This window comes from Salmo trutta, chromosome 6, assembly GCF_901001165.1.
Source record: "Salmo trutta chromosome 6, fSalTru1.1, whole genome shotgun sequence".
Lineage (NCBI taxonomy): Eukaryota > Metazoa > Chordata > Actinopteri > Salmoniformes > Salmonidae > Salmo > Salmo trutta.
Window position 1 is genome coordinate 41,354,555 of NC_042962.1, and position 23,084 is coordinate 41,377,638.

The 23,084-nt window shown below is 43.2% G+C and overlaps 1 protein-coding gene across 1 annotated transcript in view; it reads left to right on the forward strand.

The window, feature by feature from the left end:
• The window catches only part of LOC115195927 (partitioning defective 3 homolog B-like), an 89,192-nt gene extending 66,347 nt beyond the window's left edge, over positions 1-22,845 (forward strand). Inside the window, exons 5-6 of the mRNA XM_029756282.1 lie at positions 15,444-15,545; positions 22,829-22,845. Coding sequence (XP_029612142.1) covers positions 15,444-15,542 — 99 coding nt within the window. The 3' untranslated portion in view covers positions 15,543-15,545; positions 22,829-22,845. The remainder of the gene's footprint in view (positions 1-15,443; positions 15,546-22,828) is intronic.
• The last annotated feature ends 239 nt before the right edge of the window (positions 22,846-23,084 follow it).

The following is a 23,084-nucleotide window of genomic DNA, read 5'->3' on the forward strand; positions in this document are numbered from 1 at the left end:
ACAAGTGATGACTTGAGTGGCACTCTTACCAAAGTAACCTTAAAGGGGCAGCTGAACATTTTTGCCTCTGATATTTTGGCTAAAAGGCCAACAGAATATTAAATTAACAGAATATTAAATTAAATTGAGCAATATACCACATTGTTACTAGTAATACATTTCTTGTTTTAAAACATTAATAAGCATGCTCAAGGTAAAAAATCTGAGTGGCTGGTAGATTTCTTTATTTACCTGCCACAGTGGCTGGTATACAGAAAAGTTAGTCTTAGGCCCTGACCTCCAGTGTAGGATTTGAACACCCCTGACCAGAGGTTAGTTAATTTCTTCTCTCTTTTTGAGACTTGGCTATGTTTCCACCATCTGACAATTTACATCCTGTAATCCAGACAAATCACTGTTGCCCTGTCCCTGCGTTGGAGGACATGCATTTGTACTCATACCCCTATACCTCCATCCTTACCTCACACCTGTCCCCTCTTCAGAAAGCAGACTCCTACAGTCACTCCTTGTAAGAAGCTCTGCCACACAGAGCCGAGCGCATATACACACACGCAATGTTCCCTCAGCCTCCCAAACAGTCCGTGACCGGGTCATGGAAGTATGATCTGTCTCGCTTGACACGCTCTGTCTCTCTCCATTGTCTTTACCCCTGGCTCCCTCTCTTCCCGTTTGGGAACGCTCCCTGTATCACCTATTGTATTCCTTTCCTCTTCTCCTAGTCTGCAGGCTATTGCCACCTGTAAATTTCTCCCCCCTTCTTTTTGTCTCTCCTTCTCTAGCACCCCCTTTCTCCCTCCTCCTTGCGCCCTCTAGCTCATTCTGCCCCCCCCCCCCCCCCCCCCCCCCCCCCCAACCTCCTTTCCTCCGAGCAGCCCTGTGGTCTCAGTAATTTCCTCTCTCTGAGGTTGTTTTTAATCCTCAGGGCTAGCAGCACCTGTGGCCCTCTGTGAGACCTCAACACCAAGCCTCCCCCACTACCAACCACAGAGTTATTTTTGTCCATGGTCTCACAGCACATAAAATATGCAGGGATGCAAACTAGTTGCCTTTCGGCAAAATTCGCTGTTTTGAATCCAAAATAGGTGACCTACGTGAATCGTGTAGATCCGATGAGATACAGTTTGGGTGGGAGTGTGGAGGGGGGCTTTGGATCATTACTGGTTGTAAGCGAATGAGTGATGCACATTTGGAGCAATGCTGGCTGTATCCAAGGCTCAGCCAATCGTTCACATAACAGAAGAATGCCGCACGCGACTGTAGAGTGAAGAGACAACCAATTTGCTGGTTACAGAATCAGCTGGCACTCTGGCAAGACAGCAGATAGTGCAATGCAGTTACAGCAGCGCGTCCCCTGAACGATAATGAAGAGGCAGGTGAGAAGCCTTACAGGTTGACTGCATGCGATGCGAGCATTGCAAAATACATTTTGAAATCTATATTATTCAATTATTGCTAGCGTGCGCAAACGAGCGTCTGCGTTGCCAAGGGCTAACGCGGAACCCAAACCGGCTATGCGCGTGCCCCATCGTGCAAAAATGTATTTTTTCCCCCCACACACAACTTGATCACGACACGCAGGTTAAAATATCAAAACAAACTCTGAACCAATTATATTAATTTGGGGACAGTTCGAAAAGCATTGAACATTTATGGCAATTTAGCTAGCTAGCATGCACTTGCTAGCTAATTTGTCCTATTTAGCTAGCTTGCTGTTGCTAGCTAATTTATCCTGGGATATAATTTGTCCTTCTATTTTAGCCATTGGAAATGCAGTCGCTCGCGAGCAGTGTGTGTGCAATAATTGAATAATATAGATTCAAAATGTATTTTGCAATGCTCGCGCACGCGACGCGAGCGCGACGCGAGCGGTGTAGTTAGCCTGTTACACGGTATCCAAACCGGCTGCGCGCATGCACCATCGTGCATAAATGTTTTTTGTCCCCCACACCAAACGCGAATACCTGCGTGTATTTTATCCTGCGTGTCATGATCGCGTTTGGTGTGGGGGTCAAAATACATTATTGCATGATGGCGCACGCGTGCTGCCGGTTTGGGTTCCGTGTTAGCTAGCCAGAGAAATGTTGAGCAACATTAGCCTACTTAGCTGATCAAATAATTGAGTTTGTAAAATTAGCTGACTAATAAAGTCAGACAGCTAACGTTAGCTAGCTAACGTTACATCATCAGATGAGCTAACATTAGTAACCTAACCAATTCGCAATACTATTAGCTGGTATACGACTCCTTGCCGTTCCTCAAGTTATAACGCGTTAGTTGCTTACACGGAACCCAAACCTGGCGCGTTCATGCGCCATCGTGCATAAATGTATTTTGGCCCCCCACACCAAACGCGATCACGACACACAGGTTAAAATATCAAAACAAACTCTGAACCAATTCTATTAATTTGGGGACAGGTTGAAAAGCATTAAACATTTATGGCAATTTAGCTAGCTAGCTTGCACTTGCTAGCTAATTTGTCCTATTTATCTAGCTTGCTGTTGCTAGCTAATTTGACCTGGGATATAAACATTGAGTTGTTATTTTACCTGAAATGCAGAAGGTCCTCTACTCCACCAATTAATCCACACATAAAACGGTCCACCGAATCATTTCTAGTCATCTTTCGTCCTTCCAGGCTTTTTCTTCTCTTGACTTTATATTGCGATTGGCAACTTTCATAAATTCGGTGCATTACCGCCACTGACCTTGTTCGTCTTCAGTCACCCACGTGGGTATAACCAATGCGGAGATGGCACGTGGGTACCTGCTTCTATAAACCAATGAGGAGATGGGAGAGGCAGGACTTGCAGCAGGATCTGCGTCGGAAATAGAACTGACTTCTATTTTAGCCCTTGGCAACGCAGACACTCATTGGCGCGCGCGAGCAGTGTGGGTGCAATAATTGAATAATATAGATTTCTACATTTATTTTGCAACGCTCGCACGCATCGCGAGCGGTGTAGTCAGCCAGTTACTGGTCCTTGGCAATCTGTGTGAAATGTTAACTAGCTAACGAACTAACTGCTATTTTTTGAACTAATGTTTTCCCTCTACAGTATGTGGATAATTTTTAGAATGAGAGAATTAGATGAAAATTAGGTGTTGCTTGTTAAACAAGTGGATTCAGGGATCAAGTGTAGTTGGAGCTGGGCCTGGCTTATTTTGCTGGATGCCAATAGAGGTGAAAGAAACGCCACACATGTTCCCTCTTTCAATACAGTGGATAAAAAGGGGTATGCCACTTGTGTACTCTCTGCCTGAAAGAGATTATGCCAACAAGGTATCATGCTCCGCTGGCACATTGTAGAACAGATGTCTGCAGGCAAAGTGTACAATGTAATAATGTGCAGTGTAGCCCAAAGATATTGGTTTTGTTGTGTTGAACTTGACAGTAACACTTTTGTGTGAGTGAGGGGGGGGGGGGTATTTTTGCACACATGTAGCCTTGTGCACTTGATCGACGTCTACTATAGTGGCCACTAATGTAGAGCAAACAGAATGAAACAGGCATTCTATTTCTACTTTAACCCTAGGATGCATAGTAAACATGGTGCACCAAGAATGCATATGCTGGGTCAAAATGACCCGATAATGTAATATCTGTGTTTTATTTATATGGGTCTAAAATATTATCCTTTTTGTTGAACATAATTATTTTGAGTGATGATTTGGACCTTTCAATAATTATTTTCTTGTTTGAAATGTTTTTAGTCGCTCTTCAACAATTTCATACACATTTCAATGATAACATATTAAGAAAATTATAACAGCTGTTGAAAATATTAGCATATTTTTCTTACAATCAAAGTTTCACATTCAACCTTTTAGTGTGAAAAACAAAAATAAAACCACCTTAAGCATGTTTTATAATATAAAATGAAAAAAAAATGAAAATCCAAAGTTCATCATCAATATAAACGACAACACTAACAATTGTGAATTCAGAAAAGTGTACGTTTGTGTGATGCTTACGTATGCTGTCTTAGTCTGTGCATTTGTTACAATTCAAAAGCATGTGACTGTGCTCTTTGCAGACAGGTGTGTTGCACTGAAAACTCTAGCAACTGACTTTTAGTTCCTTTGCGCTTGGGCAGAGCTGGCACCTCTTCTGGCCCTGGCTGATCTGAGTGGTGGTGGCATGGCTCTTTCATCACCCCACATCTTTCCATTGCCTCAGTTCTTCTGTGGAGATGGGAGAACCTTCCAGAAGGACAACCATCTCTGCAGCACTCCAACAATCAGGCCTTTATGGTAGAGTGGCCAGACGGAAGCCACTTCTCAGTAAAAGGCACATGACAGCCCGCTTGGAGTTTGCCAAAAGGCACCTAAAAGATTCTGACCATGAGAAACAAGATTCTTTGGTCTGATGAAACCAAGATTGAACTCTTTGGATGGAATGCCAAGCGTCACATCTGGAGGAAAGTTTCTTATCCACTGTGACGCAGTCGCTGGAGATGACCCTTTACAGTTTGCTAGGAAAAGGTCCCACACATACTGGAATGCTGACAGGTGGTCCGTTGCCTCTCTGAACACTCTGGTCCTCTTGTCATCAAGCCTCAGGTAGCGAACGATATCCTCATATCTTCCGACCGACATGGTGGCCTTGTACATTGGATTCTGCAGTGGATCCAAAAATAGCTCTCGTTTGGAGACATCCCACCTTTTCTCCATGCCGATAAAGGCCTTAAGTTCCTCTTTGTTGACCTCTCTACACTCTGTCCCCTTGCTATTCTCCATCCTTCTAAATTTGTACACTTTAGGACCTCCTCAATGATGCTGTCACTAATGAACCGCTCCCAGGCAACTTTTGGTGACACATCTGTTGAGCCCAGTACAGGCCCTGGGCAGCTCCTCAGGATGTTATGGCTTCTGGTCCAGCCTTTAGTGGGTGGGGGGTGTTCACTTCAGTAAGATCCCTTTTTACTCAGTCTGTTTGACTGGTTTTCACTCTCTTCAGAGGAGGAGTCCTCCCCATCTGTAGAATCATCTAGGACAGCTGGACTACCAGTTGCGTCCACAACTCTAACTTGAGCCACAGGCACATAGTCTGTGTCATCTGAATTGGATACCTCAGATTCTGAGTCAGAGGCACCAATGGCTTCCTTATCCAACATCTGTAAAACCATTTTGGTTGTATATCTGGCAGCATTCTTATGAAACTCCTTTTACTCAATGAGTAAATGAAACCGGTGATTTAATGAACAATAAAAACAAGATATTTAATAAATATTTTATTAATTACTTAGGTTTTATTATTGTATTTCCATAGGAAATACATACTGGTCATATTTGACCCACATATGAAAACTTGGGGTAGTGACGCAAAAACTATTTTTACTTAAAAAAAATAATTAAAAAAAACAACTAGGATGTTAGAACATTAAATACATTATTTAAGGAATTCCTGGAATATTAGAAAAATTTGATCCTAGGGTTAAGATGTTTTTTTCCCAAGTGCAATATTTAGATGTGTCTGTGGTCACACGCATTCTATTATAAAGGCTGTCATGGCTAACTGCAATATTATATTTTTTGAAGACTTGAGTGTCATTTGCAGTAAAGTCTAGGCAACAAATAACATTGGATTGCTTTCCTTAGTTTTGATCTGTGTTGCGTTCAAATTAACCACTTTTTATTTTACACAGAGACTGATCATGTAGATCATTTTAATTGTTCTTTAATTAGTTAAAACCTGCATTTCCCCCTAGCAGGGATTTTTTGCATGTTTCGGTGTAAAAAAAAGAGAGAACTGTCACCTTTTTGGGCCCTCACCAGTTTGCAACCCTGAATAGGTCTCTGTCTGATCATGGGGCGTGGCTTGTGTGATTTTATTTATTTCTGCCCTTTTTCCTCTGAGACACTGCTTCCCAATATTTTTGTTTTCACATTTTACATTGTGGGGCGGCAGCGTAGCCTAGTGGTTAGAGCGTTGGACTAGTAAGGTTGCAAGTTCGAATCCCCGAGCTGACATGGTACAAATCTGTCGTTCTGCCCCTGGACAAGGCAGTGAACCCACAGTTAACCCTCCTAGGCCGTCATTGAAAATAAGAATTTGTTCTTAACTGACTTGCCTAGTTAAATAAAGGTAAAATAAAAAAACATTGGTGTATGTGTGTAACTGGCCCCTATCCTGTAAACCTATACGTTGCGTACCAATAATAATAAAATCATTGGACTGGTGGAGGCATGGGCTTTCTTTATACCAGTCATTTCCTTTCAAATCAGTGAAGGGATGTGAACAAGATAACACTTTGGGATGAAGAAGAGATAATTGGGACACAATCATGGATTGAGAGAGAAAAAGGGATGCCGCCCCCTCTCAAAATCAAATCACATTTTATTTGTCTCTCCTGCTGGCTCCTGCACGATGGGATGGACTGTTGCATAATCTGAGTCACTCTCTTTCTGATGGATGGGAGAGAGAGAGCCCCCCCCCCCCACCCCGAATACAGACCCAGAGGCATGAGTTTGAAAGGGTTCAGCGTTTCAAGAACTCTCCTTTTGAAAATGGGGAACCATTAAGGAAGCCCTCCACTGTCTTTTCTTTTCTGGGGGGGGGTTCAGTGAGGTCAGAGTGTTTTGGCTCGTGTGTGCAGGGTTGGGTAGGTTACTTTCTAAATATAATCAGTTACAGTTACTAGTTGCCCATCCAAAATTGTAATCAGTACTGTAACTTTTGGATCACCCAATATCGGTAACGGGACCTGACTATTTTCACTTACTTGTAGATTACTTTCCCCTTAAGAGGCATTAGAATAAGACAAAAATGAATATTACCAATTGAACAACATCTATTGCAAGATAAATCAATGAGTTTATGTAGCTGGCCATAAACTGATGTTGCATTTTAGTTTATGGGTTGGATATGTAGGCTTCTTCTAACCCATTGCTTTCTACTACAGATAATACGATTAGGCTATATCGTTACATTAAAAACCAAAGTCTGTCAGATTTCCAGTCATTACAATGAATTTTAACACCCCTTGATCTTCAATAATAGGACTTGGAAATATACATTTAGCCATTGTTTCACCCAAAACCCCGAAACAAAGGACTTTTACAGTGCCTTGAGAAAGTATTCACACCCCTTGACTTTTTCTACATGTTGTTGTGTTACAGCCTGAATTTAAAATTGATTAAATTTAGATTTTGAGTCACTGGTCTACACACAATATCCCATAATGTAAATGTGGTATTATGTTTTACAAGTGTTTACTAATAAATAAAAAATAAGTATTCAACCCCTTTGTTATGGCAAGCCTAAATAAATTCAGGAGTAAAGATTTGCTTAACAAGTCACAGTGCATGAACTCACTGTGTGCAATAATAGTGTTTAACATGATTTCTGAATGACTACCTCATCTCTGTACCCCACACATACAATTATCTCTAAGGTTCCTCAGTCGAGCGGTGAATTTCAAGCACAGATTCAACCACAAAGACCAGGGAGGTTTCCCAATGCCTCACAAAGAAGGGCACCTACCTATTGGTAGATGGGTATAAATAAATAAAAAGTAGACATTCAATATCCCTTTGAGCATGGTGAAGTAATTCATTTCACTTTGGATGGTGTATCAATACACCCGAAGATACAGGCGACCTTCCTAACTCAGTTGACGGAGAGAAAGGAAACCACTGAGGGATTTCACCACTACGCACACCTTAAACTTAAAACAACTTAAAACAGAGTTTAATGGCTGTAATCGGAGTTACTCCACAATACTAACCTAAATGACAGAGTGAAAAGATGGAAGCCTGTACAAAATACAAATATTCCAAAAATATGCATCCTGTTTGCAATAAGGCACTAAAGTAAAATGTGGCAAATAAATGCATGGCTGCATCATGTTATGAGTATGCTTGTCGTCAGCAAAGACTAGGGAGTTTCTGGGGAGATAAAAATCTAGGGAATAGAGCTAAGCACAGGCACAATTCTAGAGGAAAAACTGGTTGTCTGCTCTCCAATAGACACTGGGAGACAAAATCACCGTTCAGCAGGACAACCTAAAACACATGGTCAAATATACACTTAAGTTGCTTACCAAGAATACATTAAATGTTCCTAAGTGGCCTAGTTACAGTTTTGATTTAAATTGGCTTGAAAATCTATGGCAAGGCTTAAATGGTTGTCTAGCAATGATCAACAACCAACTTGACAGAGCTAGAAGAATTTAAAAAAGAATGTGCTAATATTGTACAATCCAGGTGTGCAAAGCTCTTAGACACTTACCCAGAAGACACACAGCTCCAAAGGTGAATCTGACATGTATTGACTCAGGGGTGTGAATACTTATGTAAATTACACTTCTGTATTTCATTTTCAGTAGATTGCTAATATTTTTAAAAATACGTTTTCTCTTTGTCATTATGGGGTATTGTGTGTAGATGGGTGAGAGAAAAATATTTAATCAAATTTGAATTCGGGCTGTAACACAGCGCTGTATTAGCCCATTAGCCCATATGATTTTGTTCTTATGGAGGACTGATTGGGCTCATTTGCTTCAAGTTGAAAAATGAATGCTGCTCTCATTGAATGGGATGGTTTGAGCACTACTGAAAAATGCTATTTGCATGTGAAAAATGACTGCTATATGCTGCATTTGCTATAGGCCTGTACTTTATGATTTTGTTGGTGACACTTTAAAATCGTGATAATATGCAGCTGTCTAAGTCTTTTAAAAGTGTGCATGTCCGTTAGGCCTTTAGACATTGATCAGCATTTTGATCAGCACTTATTAGATTGAGCAATAAAATCCCCACAGATGGTCTTCTTAAATGAACTTGTTTTTGACAGTATGGAGCACAATACCACGGAGGAGTTTAGAAGGGAGGAAACATTTATTCCATCAGCTGGGATCCGCACTATGCAGCTGTTGCGAAAGCGCGTTTTTCACTGACTGTCCACTGGTCGCAAAAACAATGATTGATTGGCAGCTTCAATTTTTAAATTCAACCATTATTGGGTTAAAATAAGCAAACACATTTGTGAACAGCCATCCACAACAACCACAATCTGTAAAGCGCAAATAGCTACTAGAGGGCAGCAGTGTGATTCACATCAATGTGGTATAGTATGTAGATATCAATGAAAGTGATATCCGTATCGCCCATAGGCTACACCACGGCTGTTGGCCTTACCAGTTGGAATATGTGGTGGCAACCCTAGCTCCCTTACTGTCACGCCTTTAAACCAGATTGAGGCTGCAGTCCATATGGCACTGTATTTCCTATGGTGCACTACTTTTGACCAGAGCCCTATGGGGACCTTGTCAAAAGTAGTGCGCGATGTAGGGAATAGGGTGCCATTTGGGACGCACTCTTTTTCCAAGGATCGATGCACTACCGTCTCATCCGTACTCCTCTACTGCATCCTTCGCTTCCCTCCTTTTGATCCAGCTCTCTCTCGTTCTCTCTCCCTCATTCCCTCCCACCAATCTTCTCCTTTATTCTCTTTCCTTGCATACTCCTCGGGTCATCTCTCATCTCCTTCTCAAAACTCATCGGATGCAAAAGCCAGAGGTCCCTCCCATCTGACCTTCTCCTCCAATGGGCTTTGAGAAGGAGGCGAGGACGCGAGGATTATGCAAGTTTCTCCCCTTCTCTTCCCCTCCCTCTCTCCCTCTCTTTCTGAAGAGGGGATGGTGAAAGTAAGATTGTGTAATTAAGGTCAGTGCAGCAATAAACATCCCAGTTCGTCCCCAAATAGATGTTTCTGCTACGGTGATCTCGGATGACGCACAGAGTGAGGTATCAAACGCAGCAGGACCTGCTCCCCCTCTCTGCCGAGGCGGCTCAGGTGAAACCTTTCCACCCTGGAGCTGTCTACACACACTTGCGCACACACACGTGCACATGCAAAAACACATATGCACACACACTCCTGTGGGCTTTCTTTAGGGAAGTGAACAAGTGAACACTGCCCGTGAGAAAGAAAGTCTTACACCCCCTTGAGCTCTCTTCACATTTTGCTGCCTTAGTTTTTAAATCGACCTACTACACATTTTCAAAGTCGGTTATAGAAAAATGTACAAATTATAAACATTTGCAAATATCCAATTATGATATTTAAGTTTAAGTCTCCACGCCCCTGAGTTAATACTTGGTCGAAGCACCTTTTGACAGCCATTTAAGCTGTGAATAATTTACTTCTTCTTTTTTTTTTTTACCTTTATTTAACCAGGAAAAGCCCATTGAGACCCAGAGTCTCTTTCTCAAGGGAGTCCTGGCCAAGAAGGCAGCAACAGTAGATACATTGCGTAATTAAAACATACAACAATACAACAACAGCCTAAAAAAAACATTTACACTCCTCTGTAACAGAGTCTCCCATCAATATTTTAAATTAATTCAGTGGCACTAACATATCTAGATAAAGCATGGATTGTAGAGTATTCCATGCTTCTGGTGCACAAGAAGAGAAGGCAGTCTTGCCTAATACTGTGAATGTCCTGGGGACTTTAAGTAGCAACCACCTAGCAGACTGGGTATGGTGACTGCTGGTAGTGAAGGAGCCCAGACTACAGAGGTAAAGGGGGAGTTTACCCAAAGGGACTTTGTTGATGAACACATGCAAATGTATCTTTCTGCACATATAAAGTGAGGTCCAACCTACCATTTGGTACAATGTGCAATGGTGGGTGAGTGACTTGGCATTTGTAATAAAGCGCAAGGATGCATGATAAACAGTCCAGTCTCTGTGAGACGGAGGAGGTTGCATGCATAAACAACAAGTCACCATAATCAATTACAGAGAGAAAAGTGGCCTGAACAAACTTCTTTCTAGCCATAAGAGGGAAGCAAGCCTTATTACGAAAATAAAAACCCAATTTCAATGTCCACAATATTCTACCAACTTTACTCTTAGGACAACATATATCCATTTTTTTGTCAAAATTGCTCAAGTTCATTCAAATTGGTTGGGAATCATTAATGGACAGCAATATTCAAACCTTGTCTCTGATTTTTAAGCAGATTTAAGTCAGGACTGAGACTAGACTGCTCAGGAACACTCAGCACCTCTTGGAAAGTGTTTTGCATGTAAAAATGTGTAGAATTGTCCCGCAGAAAAAGTAACTTTATCTGATCTTTGCTCCTTTCATATTTATTTTGATCTTAACAAACCCCCCAGTCCCTGCTGGTGACAAGCATACACATAACAGGATGTTGCCACCACAATACTTGAAAACACAAAGGGATCAGCAACATTGCATTAATCCCATTTTACTGGCCTGTATGACAAAGTCAAAAGAAAGAAGCCTTTGTTAAAAGAAAATCTACTCCAAATCATCCATTCTGTTTGCAACAGGGCTGTTAGGTAAATCTGCATGACATGGCAAATAAATTAACTTTTTGGCCTTACTTAAAAACTACAAGGTTAGGTCAAATTCAATACAACACAACAGAGTGAAACCCTCTCCATTTTCAAATATTGTGGTGGCAGCATCATGTTATGAGTATGCTTGTCATCGACAGGGACTGGGGAGTTTGTCAGCATCAAAATAGATAAAACAGGAGCGAAGCCCAGATAAAAAGTTTGAGGAAAACCTGCCTCAGTCTTCTGAAAACCTAACCCTGGGTTAGTTTAATTTTTCAGCGAGGCAATTACACAAATGTAGATGCCGAAGACACACCAGATTGGCTTTCCAAAAGGTGGTGAGTGTTCCTGAGTGGTCTAGTCAAGGTTTGACTATTGCAGTCCATCCATCACTGATTTCCAACAAAATGTAATGACCTTGAGCAATTTGGACAAAAAATATAAACGCATGTGAAGTGTTGGTCGCATGTTTCATGAGCTGAAATAAAAGATCCCAGAAATGTTCCATACGCACAAAAAGCTTATTTCTCTCATATTGAGCACAAATCTGTTGACATCCCTGTTAGTGAGCATTTCTCCTTTGCCAAGATAATCCATCCACCTGACAGGTGTGGCATATCAAGAAGCTGATTAAACAGCATGCACATTACACCTGCGCTGGCCACGATAAACAGCCACTCTAAAAAGTGCAGTATTGTCACACATTACAATGCCACAGATGTTACAAGTTTTTAGGGAGTGTGCAATTGGCATGCTGACTGCAGGAATGTCCACCAGAGCTATTGCAAGAGAATGTAATGTTTGTTTCTCTACCATAAGCCGCCTCCAACGTCGTTTTAAAGAATTTGGCAGTACGTGCATGGCATCGTGTGAGCGAGCGGTTTGCTGATGTCAACGTTGTGAACAGAGTGCCCATGGTGGCTGTGGGGTTATGGTATGGGCAGGCATAAGCTATGGACAACAAACAATTGCATTTTATCAATGGCAATTTGAATGCACAAAAATACTGTGACGAGATCCTGTTGCTCTTGTGAGGCCCATTTTGTTTTAAGATATCTGTGACTATCGTGTGAAATCCATAGTTTTGTGCCTAATGAATTTATTTCAACTGACTGATTTCCTCATATGAACTGTAACTCAGTGAAATCTTTGAAATTGTTGCATTTATATTTTGGTTCAGTGTGTGTGTGTGTGTGTGTGTGTGTGTGTGTGTGTGTATTTGGTTCAGTGTGTGTGTATGTATGTATGCTGCCGTAAGAGTTGTCATGTCAAAAGATTCACAGCTGTAATGGCTGCCAAGGTGCTTCCACCAAGTATTAACTCAGGAGGGTGGAGACTTATCCAATTCTGATTTTTTTTAGATTTTCTCTTTAATTTGGGACATTTTCTACAACTTTCTTTCACTTTGAAAATGTGGAGTAGGTTGTGTAGATCTGTAGGGGAAAAAATGTAATTGAATCACCTTTTAGATCACATGTTGCTGTCTTAAAATGTAAAGAAAGTTCAAGGGGGATGTAGACTTTCTATAGGCACTGTATTGGGACCTAGGTCATATTTCACCTCCAAACACTGAAACTAACATTTTTCCCCCCTGTATGTGAAAAAGGGGAGCGACGGGCGTGGGTGTAGTGAAAGTTTTAAATGGCGGCAGTTTTGGTGTGGTTTTACTGCCCATACCCTGTAATGTTGAGTGCGAACTGTACAGAGGAGCTCACATCAGTAGTACGGTTGTGTGTGTGTGTGTCCTGACCCCTTCCCTAGAGGGGTAATGCTTCAGCTATGAGTAAGGGGCAATTCTGTGATGGATATGACAGGGGTCAAGGGTCACAGGAAAGTACTCCCCGACACAGACACACACACCATTTCTCACCACATCTGACGTTTAGCAGATCACAGAAGCGTTCCCAGAGAACACACTCACACCTCATTTCTCATGCGTATGACAACAACCACACACACACACCTCATTTGTCATGCGTATGACAACAACCACACACTCACACCTCATTTCTCATGCGTATGACAACAACCACACACACACACCTCATTTGTCATGTGCGTTCTCGCTAGCCCCGGCATGTATTTGGCCACAGAATACTTAATTTTTCCTGAGAAAAAACAGTCACACGAAGAAGAAACACAGCAGCATACTATTATATTATTTACTTTATTAAATCCAAGCGTCAGTGCGTTTTTATTAGAATGTATTCGATACTAATCATGGGAGATAATTAATAAGGCAGTTTGAGTACCGCAACAACAAGAAGTTGTGGCCAACTTTTTTGTTGTCTGAGTGAGGGTAATGCTGTCATTGACGAGAACTCCCGTGAGTCCAAATGTGCACTTCACATTTCCATATCATAAAACTCATGTGTCAACGTTTATGATCACAATGTTTGATGTACAGTTACAAGATGACATGCCGCCATACCCCGGGTTGTTCTGAACGGAATGAGCCTGTGTTAAGTCTATTGTTAAGAAAATTAGCTGTGGAACACTCACCTGAATGCACTCCAATAACGATCTGTTTCTCTGAATTGCCTTGTGAAAACCTAACCCTGTACGGTAGTATTTTCTTTAATTTAACTAGTCATGTTGGCAATTGAACAAGCTTTCAAATGATGCCCACCTGACCCAGATTGCTATTTAAAATGGGCGGTTTTTGGATTGTGTAAACAACAACAGTAATTGTGTTATGGCTGGGATGGTGGGTTTCTGTTCCAGATGAAACAACTGCAAGTGTGCTTGCTCTAGTTCCTCAACAGCACAGCTAGGAGAGCAACACCTTTTAATAAATAATACGTATTGTTGACTGTTCTTTGAGTCATAAAAGTGTATTGAAATAACTTAGGAACTGTGCACACTTCAGAGGTGTGTAGCCACTTGGAGACGCAGTTAGTCCTCTCACTCAAACCCTTCAAAATGTCTTGTCTAATGTTGCACCTACCCCACATTTAACAAGACTATTCTTATGTTACTGAATGTTTCCAGAGTATTTAAACATTTAGTTATCAACAAATGTGGCAAAAAGTACAGAATGTAAAATGCACATAAAATCAACAGTGTAATGTTTGGATTCAGTCTTGTCAGGTGAACTGTTGTGTCCTCAACTTTGGTCTAATACTTTTCCCATAATCTCCAACACGTCCCCTTTCAATTGCTACCATGCTTATGCATATTTCTTCTGTAAGAAACATTTACATTTACCCCGATCCATATAGACCAATTCAGATGAGTGTAAAGGGTTAAACCCCATTTTAGCCTGTTGTCCTCTCTCTCCCCCTCCTCTCTCACTCGCCCTCTCCCCTTCTTTCTCTGTTTCTCTCTTTTCCCCTGGGCCGTGTGAATAGAGCAGAACTCTTAATGGATGAGATGGAGGAATAGGTGGGGCGATGCACAATAACAATGGAGACATGGTAACATGTGGCCCATTGTGGATAACAGCTTAGCGGCCTAATAACTGGGCCACTATTTGTTTATCTGTGCACGGAGCGTCGTGTGTCGTGGAGATGTGTATTTAGGAGAGGAGAAGCAGGGGTTGGACCGAGGGTCCTGGCTGGCCAAGGGATCGGGGGAGGGGTAAGTGGGAGGCCCCCCTGTATGTGTCAGTACGAGGGGGTTGAGACAATGGAGGAGGTTGGTGACACAATGAAAGTGACTGGGCAGAAGGTCGTAATTGGGAACCTCCTTTTTGTATTGCGTTTTTTTCCCCCATTCTTTTTTCTTCCTCGTCCGTCAACACTGATTGCGCCGTTTTTAAAAAAAAATTATTTATTTTTTTCCTCTTTCCTTTACATTTCACCCCGGGGCTGCTGGTGTGGCGCTAGCATGCATGACTTAAAATGAGCCTCTCTCTCCTGAGCGATATGGAAGGAGAGCAAAACAAAGAAGAACAGATTGAGTTGACGGAGGAGAGGGGGAACACTCACGGATGAGGTTGGAACCCAGGTCCATCTGGCCATTGTCTTGTCTAAAGGTCTCGGGATTGATATCAACTGAAGATATTGATTGATTGGTTGGTGTCCCTGTTAGTGGACTAGTGGAGAGTGAGGGACTGAGATACCAACAGTAGACTTGGCTAAGTGTGTGTGTGTGTGTGTGTGTGTGTGTGTGTGTGTGTACACAGGATGACAGCCATGCACTGACCCACAGAGGAGAACCCAAAGACCGACTGAGGCTTGACATCCCCACTACAGCCAAAATGAGCCGGGTCACACTCAAGTAGGGGGTGTGTGTCTGTGTACACACTACATATTCACATGTTTGCATGGGTTGATATGTTTACAAGGTTTGTTTGTGTGCTGTTCTCTTTTTTTCATAAGCATGTTTGTGTTTGCATATCTGTAACTACTAGTCGCTTATGTGTGTGCATCGCTCGCTCGCTCTCTCTCTTGCTCGCTCGCTCGCTCTCTCTTGCTCGCTCGCTCTCTCTCTTGCTCGCTCGCTCTCTCTCTTGCTCGCTCGCTCTCTCTCTTGCTCGCTCGCTCGCTCTCTCTCTTGCTCGCTCGCTCGCTCTCTTGCTCGCTCGCTCGCTCTCTTGCTCGCTCGCTCTCTCTCTTGCTCGCTCGCTCTCTCTCTTGCTCGCTCGCTCTCTCTCTTGCTCGCTCGCTCTCTCTCTTGCTCGCTCGCTCTCTCTCTTGCTCGCTCGCTCTCTCTCTTGCTCGCTCGCTCTCTCTCTTGCTCGCTCGCTCTCTCTCTTGCTCGCTCGCTCTCTCTCTTGCTCGCTCGCTCTCTCTCTTGCTCGCTCGCTCTCTCTCTTGCTCGCTCGCTCTCTCTCTTGCTCGCTCGCTCTCTCTCTTGCTCGCTCGCTCTCTCTCTTGCTCTGCTCGCTCGCTCTCGCTCGCTCGCTCGCTCTCTCTTGCTCGCTCGCTCTCTCTCTTGCTCGCTCGCTCTCTCTCTTGCTCGCTCCCTCTCTCTCTTGCTCTCTCTCTTGCTCTCTCTCTTGCTCGCTCGCTCTCTCTCTCTCTCTCTTGCTCGCTCGCTCTCTCTCTCTCTCTCTTGCTCGCTCGCTCTCTCTCTTGCTCGCTCGCTCTCTCTCTTGCTCGCTCGCTCGCTCTCTCTCTTGCTCGCTCGCTCGCTCGCTCTCTCTCTTGCTCGCTCGCTCTCTCTCTTGCTCGCTCGCTCTCTCTCGCTCGCTCGCTCTCTCTCTTGCTCGCTTGCTCTCTCTCTTGCTCGCTCGCTCTCTCTCTTGCCTGCTCACTCTCTCTCTTGCTCGCTCACTCTCTGGGCTGGATTGACAACATTGAGAGTGATTACAAATGCCTCCGTTCTTTGTTCTCCTGCTGTGACCAGATTAAACTGCCTTGGCCGTGTGTGTGTGTGTGCGAGAGAGAGTTCCAGTGCGAGAGAGTTTTTAGTCCACCATACCTTTGACTCCTGCCCAGTAGCCTCCCAGAGACTTCACTCTGCAAGCTGGATTTGTAGAGACCTGGCTAGGCGGGGGTGTGTGTCTCTCCATGGCAACCGCTGCTGTCTGTTAGTGCCGACAATGGCTAGTGCCCCAAGGGACCATAATATCCCAGTCTATCAGTGGTCATGTGACTCCCTGTGACGTGTGACTGTGTGTGTGTGTGTGTGTCTCCACTTCCTGTAGTTGTCACAGTCCCAGGAGCCAGGATGCACACCCTAAACTGATATACAGTAAACCATGACCAGTATATTGACAGTGTGCTCCAGTATTTTCGTTACGATTTAAGAATGGATTCGATGCGTATAGAGTTTAAAGAACTGTACTTTGTAAATGGAGAGAACTCACCTATCTTACTAGCAGTGAAAATACTTTCAACACCAGCAATTGGCTTCGTTTATCACCAATAATTTGCCATTTATATGGCAAAAAAAAAAGGAAAGCAAGTTTGTTAGTGAGGAGATTCTTCAGACCAAACTTGATCTACGACTAGTCAGAAAAGAGTGGGTGTTCCATCTTATTCTCCTCTCCCTCTTTCCCTCCCTCCCTCCCTCCACCACCTCAGAGGAATGGATGTGTTTGTTTGTGTATGCACGGGATGCTAAAAAGGGAGAGGAGCATAGCATGCATGTATTATAGCCTGGCGCTAACAAGCTCTGGCTTCCTCTGATGAGCTTGTTTGTGCCAGCGTTTGTTTTTATGAATGTAGATTTGTTGCGGAGAGGGTGTGTGTGTGTGTGTGTGTGTGTGTGACCCAGGAATGCAGGTGTACTTTATCTATGAACTTCCCCATAAACAAAAAGGACAGAACAGAGGAATAGAGAAATATAATAAATGACAGTGATGAGTTTGTGTCTCTCTTCCACCAGTTTATCTCCAAAGCACTGAGCTGTGGCTGTCAACCAGAGATGAACAAGGACATCACAACCCGATACTGAGAGAGCACGGCCTTTGATAGTGATAGAGTTCCCATAGATAAGATCAGGGGAAAGCGCAGCTTGTATGCGTATTCACGTGTGCGTGTGTGCATTTGCGCATGTGCGGGAGTTTGCACACGTGTGCCCGTGTGTGTGTAGAGCTCAGGGACATGACTAATGTATGAGGATCATTATGGTAGTGATTAGTGTGTGCGTTATAATGACTAGGGAAGGGTTGTTTTGAGAAAGGACAGAAGGGAAAACGGTCACTGTGGGAAGTCCAGGATATGTTAGAATTGAGTACTGGTTGTATCTGGGTGGAATGGGTCAGGTTTATTACCTGCATGGCTGGCATCATTTGAGAGAGAGGACTCCTCTGTCACACTATTATTTTTAACCTCCGCTAAGGTCTCTCTCTCACTCTCTCTCTCACACACACACACACACACACACACACACACACACACACACACACACACACACACACACACGCGCACACTGCATACATACAGTACTGGATTGTACTGTGCACAACCTCTATCAAATGACATTCACACATACTCACACATCCAGTTATGTTCATTGTACATTCAGGCGAACACACACTCACACAGCATACCTAAATTGAATGCATACAAGCATGCATCCATACTAGTGGTGCATGTACCTTAAAATGAGAAATATTCCCCTACCTACCTTATTAAAATTACAGTCGTCTAAATGCACAATTCACACACGCTGTCTGTCTGTCTGTCTGTCTGTCTGTCTGTCTGTCTGTCTGTCTGTCTGTCTGTCTGTCTGTCTGTCTGTCTGTCTGTCTGTCTGTCACTAACGTGCGCACACAAACACACACACCCTTCTTTCCTCCATTGTTCCACCTTGGCACACCTACCTTTTAAGCTCATTTGTTTGCCTTAGTGTAGCTCTCAGGAAACAGCAAATGGATCTGAAGTGGATGCTAAGGGGAGGGAGAGGGCGAGTGTGTGCATCTGTGTTTCTCTAGTGTGTGTGTGTGTCTGTCTACCATGTCCTTTCTGCTCTCCACTAACACATGGTCCTATGTTATTGATAGGCAGTTGATTACCTTGCTCATTCAGGTTGATTTGCTTGCATCTCATTTTCCCCGCCCTCCCTTTCATCCTTTTATTCCTCATTTGCTGACTTACCTGATGCTCATTCCTCTCTCTCCCCCCTCTTTTTCTTGTGCTCCCTCTCACTCTCTCTACCCCTCTCTCCCTTTTTCTGTGACGCATAACCACTCTAATCAGGCTCCTGTTCTCCTTCTCTCTCTCCCTCTTTCTCCACCTTCCTTCCCCCCCCTCTCCCTTCCTCTCTCCTGTCTGTGTGTATGAGTGACAGTCAGTTCTCCTGTGTTTTGTAGCAGACCCCCAGAACCACAACTAATTACACTACCCTAATGAGCAGGACAGGCAGCCAGCCAGCAGGTCATTCCTGGTGTGTGTGTGTGCGAGAGAGAGAGAGAGAGAGAGAGGGAAAGTAGTTGTGTTTGCGTATGCATGATTTGATTGGATTTTATTTTTATTGTAGTGGCATCCCTCTTCAGGGTGCCCATCCCACATGGGCCTATAAGACAATGAGCAATTGTCATGTAAACACTACTCTGCTTATCTTGAAAGTTCAAAATCCAAGTAAGCATACACCGATTAAAACACCCGGTTTTCTGAGCAATCTATTGAATGATTAGGACACGTAAACAGCTTAATCAGCGTTGCAGCAGTGTGTTTGATCTGGTCATGTGCCAGCACCGGTAGAGCAAGCCTCCCTCTTATTCGCAAGTGAAGTGAGTTCACATAAAAAGAAAATGTAGAAAACGTTATAGTTTTCACATACAAACTTTATATGTCCAAACTCCTAATAGGCTTCGCAAAAATAACATGGTCGCCGTGGTAGAACTTTTATTTTGATTGTTGATTTTCTGCATTTAAGTCCGATCAGTAGCCTCATTTCAGATGTTAACAGGATTATTGGGGAAATGATTATTCTTGCAAAGCATGTAAACATTTTAAACAAACTATTACATTAATATATCCATAATAATTGTATTATTGTGTGCATGTAACCGTACTCACTGTATTTGGATTTGAAATGATACAACGATTGAGACTAAAGTGCAGGCTTTCAGCTTTAATTTGAGGGTATTTTCATCCATATCATGTGAACTGTTTAGAAATTATAGCACTTTTTGTATGTGGTCCCCCAATTTTACAGAACCAAAAGTATTTGGACAAGTTCCCTTATGTGTATTAAAATAGTCATACGTTTGGTATTTGGTATTGTCATTTTGTAGTCACTTTTATTGTAAATAAGAATAGAATATGTTTCTAAACACTTCTACATTAATGTGGATGCTACCATGATTACAGATGATCATGAATTAATTGGGCTCCCGAGTGGCGCAGGGGTCTAAGGCACTGCATCTCAGTGCAAGAGGCGTCACTTCAGGTGCAAGAGGCGTCACTGCAATCCCTGGTTCGACTGTATCACATCCGGCTGTGATTGGGAGTCCCATAGGGCGGCGCCCAATTGTCCCAGCGTCGTCCGGGTTTGGCCGGGGTAGGCCGTTATTGTAAATAATTGTTTTTTCTTAACTGACTTGCCTAGATAAATAAAGGTTAAATTTAAAAAATTGTGAATAATGAGGAGTGAGAAAGTTACAGAGGAACCAAGGTCATACCCGCAAAAAAAGGTTATAACCTCCCCTGGTACTGGTAATGGTGAGAGGTTAATCTCCCCTGGTAATGGTGAGAGGTTAATCTCCCCTGGTACTGGTAATGGTGAGAGGTTAATCTCCCCTGGTACTGGTAATGGTGAGAGGTTAACCTCCCCTGGTACTGGTGAGAGGTTAATCTTCCCTGGTACTGGTAATGGTGAGAGGTTAACCTCCCCTGGTACTGGTGAGAGGTTAATCTCCCCTGGTACTGGTAATGGTGAGAGGTTAACCTCCCCTGGTACTGGTGAGAGGTTAGCCCCCCCTGGTACTGGTACTGGTGAGAGGTTAACCTCCCCTGGTACTGGTGAGAGGTTAATCTCCCCTGGTAATGGTGAGAGGTTAATCTCCCCTGGTAATGGTGAGAGGTTAATCTCCCCTGGTACTGGTAATGGTGAGAGGTTAACCTCCCCTGGTACTGGTGAGAGGTTAACCTCCCCTGGTACTGGTAATGGTGGGAGGTTAACCTCCCCTGGTACTGGTAATGGTGAGAGATTCGCATCCCCTGGTAATGGTAAGAGATTAGCATCTCGCGGGGGTATCTTTGTCCCTCTGTAACGTTCTCATACATAATTATTCACGATTCATTCAGGATTATCCGTAATCATGGTAGCATCCACATTAATGTAGAAGTGTTCAGGAAGCATTCCTAGGGAAATGAAAATAATTTAAACTTAAAACGTAAAAACCCTCGTCTTATCTTCTAAGCTTTGGAAATAACATTTGCACCCAGGAACACTTATTTTTCTAAATAGCCATTCAAGTTTGTCTTAATCACTAATCCACAATTGCACAATTGCTATGCTTTCTGTTGTTGCATTTCATCCTAGTTACTCTTAAATCATCATCATAAAGTACAATAAAATAAAAGTACCATTCATTCTCCATCCCGTTCATTCTTCTTCCCTAAATTGCGGACTGTACATAGCCGCTTTTCTTCATCAATGGCATTGGACCTACATACTTCAATTGCCAGTGGCAGTATACCGGTTCTCAACTGGGCATACAAGGTCTTTCGGTGCACATTTGAGTGTGTATGTGTGTAAATATGTGGCCAGCCAGATCTAGTTATTAGCTCCATTCCCCTGCTCAGTGGTGTGTTGGTAAATCTATGCACATTCTCTGTGGGAATCCTTCCCCTCTGTCTACTAGGGTCTAATGGCAGCCTGGCGTGTGTGTACGCAAGAAAGATTTGTTACAGTAGAGGGGGTGTGTAAACAGTCTTGGAATGCGTCCCAAATGATACCATATTCCCTCTATAGTACACCACTTTTGAACAAGGTCATGGGGCTCTTGTCAAAAGTAGTGCACTATATATAGAATAGGGTGCCATTTGGGACACACTCTAGGTCGAAGGGCAGCATACCCTGTGGCCTGAAACCAATCATGTTCGAAAGGCAAGCAGCTAAACCTAGCATCACACACCTCTCCGCTCCACCACGCTCCAGCATCACACTTACACAACCTGTCAGGGCAGGTTTCACACGCTTGCATAAGCGCAGCTGGACCATGTAAATGCCAGTTAATTCACCTTGACCTTGTTCACTCAACCACTGCCTGTCTCAGAGAGCGAGGGAAGGGGGGAGAGAGAGTGACTCTGTTTCTGTCTCTGTTTTCCAAGGGTTAAAGTTCTCAGTCACTGCGACACATATCCATCATATGGATTCTGGAGAGGTTGTTTGTTGAGATCCGCAATAAAAAATCTCTTGGGTGTTTGGTGGTGGGCTGGTTTGGAGATGCCAGCCTAATACAGAAGCATGTCTGTTCTACGAAATAAAAGAACATTTTATTTTCTCTGTTACTCTTTGTGTGCTGAACTGACATGCGTGATTGTTGCTGACACCGATGTTCAGATGAAGGGAATTAAATAGTCTAATGTTCACCACCACCACAACGCTCAACTAAAACTGCACACATTTTTACATAATTCTTACCAATATGTTAGTGGGCTAATTTCTCGAGGTGGAAATGATATTTTAGATGGTGTCAGTATAATTACATTTTTATTCATTTGGGAGTAGAATGTCCTTTTTAAAAAGTCACCAGAACTGAGCTTCTCAGTCCTTCTTCATATAAATAATCTCGAAGGACACCGGACCCCCTTAAACAAGGGGATTGGAATTGGTCAAACTTGCAGTTAAATGCATATACAAAATAATCCTCTTTCCCTAGAAGCACTATGGTCATTACTTTTTTACATGAAAGGGGAGGTTAACTTGCCCCCAGAGATAGATGTATTTATTTGTTGTTGTTTTAACCCCGGTGTGTGTGTGTGTGTGTGTGTTCGTCTCACAAGTGCCAGTAAAAGCTTGTAAATGTAAAGACTGAACGTACTCTAGAAAAGTGATGTGGGTGAGTGTGTTCCTATTTGTAGGTATCTGTGTTTCTGTTACCGTTTTTGTGTGTGAGTGAGATTGACGAACACAAACTATCTCTGACCGTGTGTTTTGTCTCTGCAGCCCCCTGACCGAGACAGTGGAATTCTCTGGAGAACAGGGACTGCTGGGGATCCACGTCGTCCCCTACTGCTCCTCGCTGAGTGGACGGTGAGGAACACACACACACACACACACGTACTTTCACTCACTCACTTTCACGCGCTCTCTTACACGTTCTCTACCCATACATTGAAGGCTGTTTGTGTGTGTGTTCAGACTGTGTTTATCACCCGTTCTCAGGACCCTGGGCCAGCACATTAAAAGTATCGAGGCGAAC